Source organism: Capra hircus, chromosome 21 (assembly GCF_001704415.2).
Source record: "Capra hircus breed San Clemente chromosome 21, ASM170441v1, whole genome shotgun sequence".
In the NCBI taxonomy this organism is placed as follows: domain Eukaryota; kingdom Metazoa; phylum Chordata; class Mammalia; order Artiodactyla; family Bovidae; genus Capra; species Capra hircus.
In genome coordinates, this window is record NC_030828.1 from 47,313,821 (window position 1) to 47,326,295 (window position 12,475).

Below are 12,475 nucleotides of genomic sequence, written 5' to 3' on the forward strand. Positions count from 1 at the left end.
GTATTGTTGTTTACTAATTAAACTGTATAATTAATTATGATATTAAATTTTACTGGAAGTTATTATGCAAATTGTCAGTAAAGACTTCAATAACTGAATGATTGGATGGCACTATAGAAAGTATGCATATAATAAATAATTATTATATATATTATATGTGTGTGCATGTATATACATATACTTATAAGCTTATAACTATGTGTACACTTATAGGTATATTTCTAAGAAAACGGTTGGACTTATCCATATTACTTTAGCTAGTCTTTTCATTCCGAAAGAATTATTTGACTGACGAGGTATAAAGCATCTTGGGCTGTTTAGAAGATCTTTATGATATGCTCATTTGCTTTTAAAAGTGAATTTTTAGTTATTGTTTAAAAAAGTTTAAAACTACCTAATACAATTATTAATCCATTTTCTTCTTCCCTTAAGGTGTTTCACATTTTATGTCACACTGTTTATTTTAAAGGGCTTCCCTGCGAGCTCAGATGGTAAAGAATCTGCCTGCAATGCAGGATACCCGGGTTCAGCCCCTGGGTTGGGAAGATCCCCTGGAGAAGCAAATGGCAACCCACTCCAGTATTCCTGCCTGGAGAATTCCATGGACAGAGGAGCCTGGTGGGCTACAGTCCATGGAGTCTCAAAGTAGAAAAATCAAGAGAGGAAAACCAAAATAGTCTATTATTTTTCTCCCTCAAGACAATTACTGTCCACTTTTTGGTCCACTTTCTTTCTTTGTTAAAAGTTCTTTTTCTTCCTCCTCCTCTTCCTTTTTTTCTCCTTTCCCCCTTTTCTTCTTCCTACTTATATTTTCCTCTTAAAATAATTCTGTGATGAACATCATTGTGCATAAAGTTTTAATGGTATTTAGAATTATTTTATTTGCATAGGATCCTAGATAGATTACTGATAACGCATATATGAGAAAAGAATAAGACAAAAAACTTAATCATAGGGAAAGAACAACCGGGGTAATAGCATAAGTCAGACATGAAGAAATTCTGTCCATATATGCCTTTGCTTGAAATGGGGTCATCAGCATCAGTGTTGGTGTTGAAACATCTTTACATTCCTTGATTACTTGATTATGATGTATTATTTTTAAATATTATATTGAATTCTGTTAGGCAATATTTTATTGTTTGTTTAAAATATATACTAAGTGAAATTTATATGTAGTGTAGTTTTTTGTTGGAGTCTTACCAACAAAGGTTATTCTTGCTTTAAAAAGTTAATTGGTTAGCATTTCATTTTTTTAATATTCTGGAATTGAAAGAACATAGGAATAATCTTGAAGGTGTGGAAGAATCCACTGTCTAGGAACATTTGAGCTATTTGGGAAGATAACTTTTGGCAATTAGAACCTTTTGTTTTCTAATTCTTGGGTTACTCATGCTTAATATTTTTCTCAAGTCAATTGGTAACATATATGCTTACAAAAAGCCATCTATTCAGTTGAAATTTTAAGTTTATTGCAGAGTTTGTATACAGTCTCTCTTTAGTTTTAATCTCCATTTCTAAAGTTGGATTATTTTCTTTATCATTTCTAATGATATTTGGGGAATTTTCTTTTTCCCCTAGAATAAATTTTCTAGAAGTTAATTTAGTATTTCTTTCAGGGATCTTTTTTCATTTATTTTCAAGTACAGATGCTTTATTTTCTACTCATCGAATTGCTCTACTCACACTAGTGTAAAACCATCCATTTAATTTTTTTTTAGCAAGGTTTTTGATGTATGATTATGGGCTTCTCTGGTGGCTCAAAGGTAAAGAAAGAATCTGCCTGACAGTGCAGGAGACATGTGTTCGATCCCTGACTGGGGAAGATCCCCTGGAGAAAGAAATGGCAACCCACTCCAGTATCCTTGCCTGGAAAATCCCATGAACTGAGGAGCCTGGTGGGCTACAGTCCATGGGGTCAGACATGACAGCGACTAAGCAACAATATCTGAATCACTGTGCTATACATTTGAAACTAACACAACATTGTAAATCTACACTTCAATTTAAGAATAAAAATCTCTCTTCCCCTTCCACAGTTGTTGAATCATGGTCTGAAGGCAATCCCTGCCTACTGCTCCTTCTCTCTTTATCCTCCATTGGTAGCATCTGCTTTTAACTGAACTGACACAATAGAGAATCTGTGATATTAGTATAGTGTTATCTAAACTGTGTGTTTATAAAGCATGGACACATGTTTTTCTGTCTTTGTGTGTATAAAAGTATGAATATAGGGAACTGAGAGTAGGCAGAATTGTCCAAACAGAAGTAAAAATTTCAGCAATTTTAAGAAGTATGGTTAGAACTGTTGAAAATGGAGTAACACATTACAAAGCTAGTTCAAAAATAAATTGCTCTTGGTGATTGTTCAAATCCAGTGACCAGAAGGACAAAGATCCAACAGGACTTTCTGGTACGGAAAGAGGGCCCAGGACACCTTCCATTCACTAGAACTGGAATCAGACCTTTGTTCAAAGACTGTTGGTTCCTTTGAATGGGAAATTCATTTAGACACAAAGATCTGTGTGCCTCATTTTTTAAAAACAAATTTTACCTATTTACATATGTTATGGTTATTGGTGTTTTTTGTTTTATCCTGGCATTTGATTTTTGTTTTTTATAGATGCTGCCTTTTTTTAAAAAAAAATTTGGACAAACTAAGCAATGTACGCAATCGTTCTAAAAAACAGGTTACTTCCATTATAAAATGAAGAATTTACAAAGTCTTAACAGTTAGCAGTATCCCAGAGATCAAAGTGAAACTTAATTGTACAATGACAAATTTAGTACTGGTTACATAGCAAATTTGCCAAAATGTTTCAGTCCCCTTCTTTGCTTGCAAATTCATAAGCTAGATATTGCCTTTTGTTTGTTTTATACTCTCTTTTTTATTTCTTTTCTTAAATTTGTCCTTTTTTGTTATTCCTTTTAAAAAATTTCAGTGGTCTGAGTATAACATATTCTGATTTTATTTTTATTTTAACTATTTGGATAAATTGTATTTTATCATCCCTGTTTTGGAAGTTATATATATTGTTTCTTATTCCTATGGTGGTCTCCCTAGAACATACATGTTTAACTTATCAATATCTAATATTAATCAATACCTTTATACTCTTCCAGGAAACTGCAATTATTTGAAAACTCGTTATTCCATTTACCCTTTCTTGATTTAATGTGCTCTTACTTTGATACATTTTTAGGTCCTTATCTTTTAAAATTCATAAGACGTTGTTCTTATCATTTTATGCAATATTCCTTAGATTTTTACCCATGAATTTATCTCTCTCTTTTTTCCTTTCTACTTTTCAAACATCTCAGACCTTTCTGTCTGGAATCATTTTGCCTTCTGCTAGAATATATCTTTTAGAATTTGCTTTAAGGGAAGTAGGAGGTCTACAGTTAGTAAAAATTCTGTTTTTTCTTTGTTTTAAATGCCTTTATATTACTTCATGCTTGAGGGATATTTTACTTTGTGATAATATTATTGCAGATACTTATTTTTAGCACACTAAGGATGTCTTAAAGTTTTCTGGTATCCATTATTGCTATTGAGAATTGATTCTTAAATATGAACCCTTTGAAGGTTCTTTGATAAAAAATCAAAGAACCCTTTGATAATAAATTCTCTGCCTCCTCCCTTTTACTTTTAAGCTGTTCTTTTTTCTTCCATGCAGTTTCAGTATGGTATGTCTAGTTGCAGATTTCTTCTTATTTATTATATTTTGGAATGATTGGGATCTTTGAATCTGTGGTTTGATATCTTTCATCAGCTATGGAAATTTTTTAGTTACCGTTTCTTCACATTTTGCCTGTCTATTCTGTCCTTTATTTTCTGGGCCTTTAATAACATGTATTAACTACTTTTTCCCCCCCTTGATACTGGATCCTATACAGTTTCTTCTGATCTGTCATATAGTTCAGGTTCATAAATTCTTCAGTTGTGTCTAATAATACCGTTTAACTTGTTCTCTGCATGTTTAAATTTGGTTTTATATTCTTTTTAGAATTTATCTGTTTTCTCTTTTACATTCTGGTGTTTTGTATTTTTGTATACTTGTCTTTAAATGTTAATCAATGTATTTAGAACATTATTTTTAGTAAATATTTGAGACCTAGAATGGCGGTTCTTCCTCTAGAGAAAATTTTTTGTCAGAACCTGATATCTGTACTGTTCAACCTAAAATTGAGGTTGAGGCTTGAGTTTCTTTGAACAACTGTGTACAGAGCCTAGGCTGCAAGTCTACACAAATGTTGATTTATATCCATTCATTCCTAATCTTAGGGTATAACCCTGTAATATCCTTGTAGCCTTCAGTTCAGTTCAGTTCAGTCGCTCAGTCATGTCCGACTCTTTGTGACCCCATGAATCGCAGCATGCCAGGCCTCCTTGTCCATCACCAACTCCCGGAGTTCACTCAAACTCATGTCCATTGAGTCGGTGATGCCATCCAGCCATCTCATCCTCTGTCATCCCTTTCTCCTCCTGCTCCTAGTCCCTCCCAGCATCAGAGTCTTTTCCAATGAGTCGACTCTTCGCATGAGGTGGCCAAAGTACTGGAGTTTCAGCTTTAGCACCAGTCCTTCCAATGAACACCCAGAACTGATCTCCTTTAGGATAGACTGGTTGGATCTCCTTGCAGTCCAAGGGACTCTCAAGAGTCTTCTCCAACACCACAGTTCAAAAGCATCAATTCTTCAGCACTCAGCTTTCTTCACAGTCCAACTCTCACATCCATACATGACCTCTGGAAAAACCATAGCCTTGACTAGACGGACCTTTGTTGGCAAAGTAATATCTCTGCTTTTCAATATGCTATCTAGGTTGGTCATAACTTTCCTTCCAAAGAGTAAGCATCTTTTAATTTAATGGCTGCAATCACCATCTGCAGTGATTTTGGAGCCCAAAGCCCTGGATACCTGTATATTGTATATATATAAAATCAGTTTCCATACTTCAGGGAGACTCTGGGCTTGCCTGCCTGTCACCCTTGCCCCTTAAAGTTGCACATATACAGCTCAGATTTGCAACTGTTTTGGCAAACATTTTGTGAACAAAAGCATCTTTGAATACTGGGTTTACCTTTTCAGGTTTTTGGATTTTTCCTATATTTTTTGCCCAGTATCTCTTCATCATATTATTAGCTCTGATGCTTTGAAGATTATCTTTGTCATAATACATGCTTTCTAGTTGTTTTCAGAAGAATTGCTTGTTGTTGTTCATTGTTCAATCGCTAAGTTGTGTTCAACTCTTTGTGACTCCATGGACTGTAGTGTCAGGCTTCCCTGTCCTTCACTATCTCCCAGAGTTTGCTAAAACTCATGTCCATTGAGTGAGTGATGCTATCCAACCATCCTCTGTTGCCCCCGTCTCCTCCTGCCCTCAATCTTTCCCGGCATCAGAGTCTTTCCAATGAGTTGGCTTTTCGTGTCAGATAGCCAAAGTATTGGAACTTCAGCATTAGCCCTTCCAATGAATATTCAGGGATGATTTCCTATAGAATCGACTGATTTGATCTCCTAGAATTACCTAGCCTGCCATAACTAGAAGTAGAAGTCATAATTGACTTTTAAGGTAGCAAAACTGTTTCCATTTCCATCTGTATCCCAGCTTTTATTGCACACATACTAATTTTAGCAATATTCCTGTAATAGAGCAGAATTTTTACATCATATATATGTAAGCACTACTGTAATTGTCCTCTCAAGGCATGCTGGTATGAGCAAATACTGATAGGTTCCAACATATGAACCACATTGTCTTTGTACAAAGCAGCCATTGATTGTTAGTTCTGCTGTTTTGATATAAAAAAAAGTGTTAAGGTTTTTGTCTTTGTTATTGTTAAAAGCATTCTTTTAAAATGTAATAGCTGCTATTCCTCCATATTTGAATATTTTGTGTAAGTATATGGCCAAATAATTCCAAAATCCTTGTGCGTCACATAATTTATATTTGAAGAATAATGATGAAAGTGACCAGGTATCTTTCTGCAATGTCCAGTAATTCTCTTACATTGCATTGTGCTATAACTACATTCCAAAAATACCACAGAGAGGATGAACAAAAATTCAATATTGATGGTAACTAAAATTAACCATTGCCTTCTCTGTATCTGTTTCATTCTCAGTAATAATTACATGATACTTTAAAAAGTTCATTTTCTACTGAATAAATATTTTAAATATTAAAATGCTAGTTGAGATATAAAAAGTTCATCAAACAAAGCAGCAGCATGATTTACGTCTACATGAATCCTATGGAACTTAGGTTTTCAAGTTGTTTCTGTATATCCAAATCACTGGTTACAAGATAGATAAGTAGGACATTTAATAATAATAATAACTATTGTAGCAGTTTACATTGCAGCAATAAATATATATATAATCTAACTGATGGATACAATTCAAACTATAAAGCATTTAAGGAAATTTTCATTCCAGTTAATATTTAGAATGTTTGCTTGTATTTGTCAGTGAATAGTCACATATTGATAATAACTCTAAATGGCATGTTTTGTTCATAATCCTGATGTTAACATGCTGAAGAGATTCAGCACCACTCTGTGAGGTCACAGCATCATTGATTGTCCTGAGTCCAAGAATGTCAGAAATATTGTAGAAGTATCAGTTTGGCTAAGGTCCAGTGCCAAAGCCATATTGTGGGTTTTAGCCAAATACTAAGGCTCCAGCTGGACTTTGATCTATGTTTTTTTTTTTCTAGAATTATACTTTCCTATGTATTGCTCTTTTGGTAATAACATTTTAGTATGTAGCAACAGTAATCATAGGCTCCGAATTAAAAGTATTCTACTATATAGTTTACAACTGTTATCTTTCTTTTATCACAGAGTGCACAAACAAGCAGAATTTTAATTGAGAAATTTACATCTGAAAGCAAGGAAAGTATCATTACTTTAAATCAGCATAGGAGAAGTTCCAGGGTAAGTATAATTTTTAGTCTAAATTATGGGTTGGTGTCTTTGTCTTCCTACAGTTTAGATATTATTTTTAGTGATTTTAGAAGTAATTTCTTGATGCTTCCTCATTCTGGGGAATGCCTAAGTGCATTCACCAGAACGTCTGTGGAGGACATATTTCCTCTTTTTCAAATATGCTGTCTTTATGATACTCAGAATATGTTATTTACTAATCAGTAGTAGGATATCTGCTGTGACTTTTACTGAAATTCCTAAATGTCTGTTTTTTCCATCATTTGTCACTGCTTGCCCAGGTCTTAAATGATCAAAGGAACATGTTTATAAATCTTTTTACCCAATGAGGGGAGGGGATTGTTTATGGCTATGAAACAGGGTAACAGTGAATTCTCTAAGTGGTGATTGGATTTGTGCCCATGATTTTATAGTCACTAAAGTGTATCTAAGTAAAATAATTAGATAATAAACACAGTTGAAGAGAAAAGAGATAGCGATTGAGGGAAGATAGGTATGCAATTTGTATCACTGGCTTAATAAATATCCTGAACTTTATGAGGGACAAAGAGGAAATGGTTTTATTTTTCTTTCCTTAAGGCCTCCAGCCCTCTACTCCCCTTGATGATATCTTAGGAGGCTGAGTGCCACGGAGTAGAGAGTCTTATTAACCTGGGACAAATCAGATCCCTATTCTAGTCAATTACACTAGGTTTAATATGATTCTGTGCCCCTTTCTGTATTCCGCATACAGTCAGGTGATATATTTTTTTGAGGTAATGTTTCTATTTAATGTAGATCACTTTTGCTATTTTAATATAGATAACTATTTCTTATTAAATATTTGTCCTTATGTATGTTTGAGCTTTTTATTTCTCATCAGTCTGAATGATATGGAGGTCATATCATTCTTGTTTTTTATCGACAGCACCTAGAACAGTGACCATCACATAAAAATTAATTGAACCAACAAACGACACTTTCTAGTTTGGAATCCATGGACTATTGTAGTAGCATTACTTGCACCTAACCTGCCAGGTATTCCTGTTTTTAATAGCTGTTTCTAATCTAACCTCCCTGTTGCCCCTTGCAATATTCTTAGAACACAGGTGTAGTTACATCACTCAATCTCAACAAACTGAATAACATCACCTATCAAAGTTAGAGTGCTTATCTAAGCCTCATAACGTGGCCTCAGCTATGTTTTCTGTCTTACCTCCCACTGTGCCTCTGCTTCCATGTAACCTCCATGTACTGTGTTCTCTGCTTGCACCAGAGTCCTTGGGGACTAACATCCCAGCACTTTGACACTTCTCTGTGCTTGTTTAGGCTATACCATTGGCCTGGCATGGTCTCAACCCATTCTCGGTCACACAGTGAAAATGTCACTACCTTTCACAGCCTGGCCCTAGTGGTAGCCCTCTAGCTGGTCAATCCAGGTTCCTTCTCATTCTGAATTGACCTCCGCCTCTCCTGTGCTCTCTTTACACCTGATTCATGCTATCCTTACAGTCATTGTTACAGCTGCTGTGAATTATAGTTACTACTTTATGTCTTTTTCCACCATCATACCTGAAACAAGTTAGTTTTTTGTACTTTCCACCCTATCTGGTGTGGTAGTACTTCCTAACTCTTTTAGTGTACTAGTTCTCATGGTGAGTAATATTTGTGTGAATGCAGCCATGAAATTGGAGAAGGAAATGGCAACCCACTCCAGTGTTCTTGCCTGGAGAATCCCAGGGACAGCGGAGCCTGGTGGGCTGCCATCTATGGCGTCGCACAGAGTCAGACACAACTGAAGTGACTTAGCAGCAGCAGCTGTGAAATTAAAAGATGCTTGCTCCTTGGAGGAAAAGTTATGACCAATCTAGACAGCGTATTAAAAAGTAGAGAGATTACTTTGCCAACAAAGATCCATCTAGTCAGAGCTATGGCTTTTCCAGTAGTCATGTATGGATGTGAGAGTTGGACTATAAAGAAAGTTGAGTGCCGAAGAATTGATGTTTTTAAACTGTGGTGTTGGAGAAGACTCTTGAGAGTCCCTTAGACAAGAAAGGAGATCCAACCAGTCCATCTGAAAGGAAATCAGTCCTGAATATTCATTGGAAGGACTGATGCTGAAGCTGAAACGCCAGTACTTTGGCCACCTGATGTGAAGAACTGACTCATTTGAAAAGACCCTGTTGCTGGGAAAGATTGAAGGTGGGAGGAGAACAGGATCACAGAGGATGAGATGGTTGGATTCAATGGACATGAGTTTGGGTAAACTCTGGAAGTTGGTGATGTTCAGGGAAGCCTGGCGTGCTGCAGTCCATGGGGTCGCACAGAGTCAGACACGGCTGAGCAACTGAACTACTCAACTGCTACTAAATTGATGGATTTTAAGTTCTGACCCTATGTGTGAACATAGTGATTTCAAAATCAGTAAGAACCTGTATTTTAATTAGAATTTCTGCATTTGCTCTGATTTACTCAGTTATCACTAGCCAATTGTCATCTGATATTTTAGTTTACCAAATAGTATGTAGAGTCAATGTATATTTGTCATTTGACTATTTTACAGCATTTTTTCCTGAGAAAAGCTGCATCATTTGAAAATATCCAAAAACATTTCAGCACACAGTCTACTCAATTAAAGGTAGGATAATTTTTCAGTTTTTGTTACTGAAAGGAAATGTTCACATTTCTAGTAATAATCACCACCTATGCTTTTTGTTTGCTTCCCTAAAATAGCATGATCACTTGATTCATACAGAGTTGATTGAACTTTTGGATTTAACTGAGGATTTGGTGGCCTCTGTAAGATTGTTGTGCATAGTGCCAATTTAAGGTTTTCAACATCTCTTGGAAGTGTCTCATAGTCATACTTTGACTTTACTTGAAAGTGAAAAGTGTAAGTGAAAGTCGCTCAGTCGCGTCCGACTCTTTGCGACCCCATTGGAGTTCTCCAGGCCAGAATGCTGGAGTGGGTAGCCTTTCCCTTCTCCGGGGGGGGATCTTCCCAACCCAGGGATCGAACCCAGGCCTCCCGCATTGCAGATGGTTCTTTACCAGCTGAGCCACAAGGGAAACCCTGACTTTACTTAGTATATAAGTCAAGTCACTTATATATTGATCTACCATTTGCATTGAGCTCACAGTTTGTTTTATGCTGTAAGTTTATTTACAAACATATCTAGGATGCTGAGTTAGAGAGTTTAATCCTTTCTTCAGAGATTGCACCTCTTAATATGCTCCTCTTCATGTCTGTCTCATGGATTACTTCTTAAGCAGTTGGTGTCTTACTGTAGAGAAAGATGCAACAAATCCAGACCCAAAGAGCAAAGTCATCATAATTAGTAACCTCCACTTGTTTTCCACTGAAAATGGTATATTCTTCCATGGGCCCTCCTCACAGTGGCTCCAGGTTGTGAACATCCAGATGCTCTGTCCCAGTGTAGCACTGTTGGAAGCTCTGCAGAAGGCGTAGAGACTGAAGGTGGAAGAAATGGTGGGAGTTCATGAAGCCCTCCCTTCCTCGTCACCTGGTTCCCTGGTATGCCAGGACTGCAAGGTGGGCTAACCGTTTTAAAGCATAGATCATAAGTGAGGGACACCTACTTACTGAAATTAAAGCAGCTGCTGGAGAGGCAGAAACCTGTTGGGACTTCAGATGTGCTGGTGGGCACCATTTTAAAATCTCATTCTAGTTTACTGATGAGGGAGCTGGTGGGTGCCATTTTTGGTGTTCTCCCTGTAACCTGTTAGTGCCAATGGGCATGCTCCAGCACATACCTTGTGCAGCAGCTATATTGGAACTGGGTTGGGTGAGTGTACCAAGCTCTGCAAACCCTGTGACGCAATTGTGTCATGCAGGGCAAGTGCCCCGAGTCCCACCCACCTGTGCCGCAGCAGCTGTGCCACAACTGGGCTGGATGAGCAAGTGCACCAAGCCTTGCTCTCTCTGTGCAGCAGCTGCAGCTTTGCAATAACTAGCAGGTGAACACAACACCCACAGGAGCACCCTTGGAGAACCTGGCTCAGGTGCCAGGGGAGACTGTGCTTCTGGGTCCCGTGGATCATTTCCTACTCAAGACTCCTTCAAGCCTAGGAGAGGTGCTGGTTTGCCTAATTTGTATAGAACACCGAGAATCAGGCCAAGTGCAGAGACAGGAATGTGTTCCTAAAGAGTTCAACGTAATGGTCAAAAGATGGTCACCCAATTTGGGAGATGAATGGATGAACACAGTGGGAACAGCAAAGAGATAGAAAATATAAGAAAATACTGAACACAAGTTACAACTGAACTGAAAAATATACGTGAAGAGTTAAAACAGCAAACTGGATGAAGGAGAAGCATGAATCGACAAGCAAGAAGGAAAAGCAACAGAGATCGCTGTTAGGCAGCAAAGTGAGAAAAGAATTTTTAAAAGTGAGGCTACCTTAAAGGGCCTCTGTTACAACATTAGGCAGAATAGCATTCACATTATAGAGGTCCCAGAAGGAGAAGAGAGAAGGGACCAGAAAAATTATTTGAAGAATAATTTTGTTTTACTTTTTTCAGGCATGTTCCACTTTTTCTTGGTACATACATATGTGCTTATATATATATATATGCACATATGTACACATATATGTGTTCTATAGTTGGTATTTCTCTGTTCTCTGTTCTAAGTCCATATTGAGTTAAATACAGTTTCTTGACATGGGGTAAGTATATATAGTAAGTCACAGAGAAGGTCAATATCTCTATTACGTTTTAGTACATTTTAAAATATACAACTAGCTTGTATGGAATTGTTATTTGGGTTTGGAATTTGGGTCTATATTCACTGTTAAGAAAAATATTTCTATAATGAATTATTTACTAGCAAAATTAAATGTAATTATTTATTGACAATAGCTCAATAGGTAAGAAATGCTATATCAAAGGATTGAAGCTAATCTCTTCTTTTATTTGTAATGAATGTTAGAGTTTCAAGTACAAATGCATAATTATTATAAATTATTCATTAATGTATTGTAATATTAATATTATTATTGAAAATTGATTCTCTAATGATTAGATAAAATGTTAGGTTGAAATTCTATTATGTAAACCTATAAATATTGAATTGAAAATAATTGAATATTAAGTATAGGAATTCTGTGTTATTAAGGTGCTTTTGAAAATAGACTTACAAATTGATGTAATAAGGTGAGGCATTTCAGTAATTTTTGCTCTGCCTGCAATGCAGGAGACCCCGGTTTGATTCCTGGGTCAGGAAGATCTGCTGGAGAAGGGCTAGGCTATCCATTTCAGTATTCCTGGGCTTCTCTGGTGGCTCAGTAGGTAAAGAATCCACCTGCAATGTGGGAGACCTGGGTTCAATCCCTGGGTTGGAAAGACCCCCTGGGGAAGGGAACGGCTACCCACTCCAGTATTCTGGCCTGGAGAATTCCATAGACTATACAGTCCATGGGGTAGCAAAGAGTTGGATATGACTTAGCAGGTTTCACTTCACTCACCATTTATTTGCATTAAACTAAAAGTAGAGCACATACTTTATTTGGATATGTAAAGAGCA

General features: G+C 36.6%; 1 protein-coding gene across 1 annotated transcript in view; it reads left to right on the forward strand.

Moving 5' to 3' along the window:
* TTC6 (tetratricopeptide repeat domain 6) overlaps nucleotides 1-12,475 on the forward strand; it is a 203,223-nt gene that overhangs the window by 95,527 nt on the left and 95,221 nt on the right. The window contains exons 9-10 of the mRNA XM_018065926.1: nucleotides 6,849-6,941; nucleotides 9,493-9,567. Of these exons, the coding sequence (XP_017921415.1) occupies nucleotides 6,849-6,941; nucleotides 9,493-9,567 (168 nt within the window). The remainder of the gene's footprint in view (nucleotides 1-6,848; nucleotides 6,942-9,492; nucleotides 9,568-12,475) is intronic.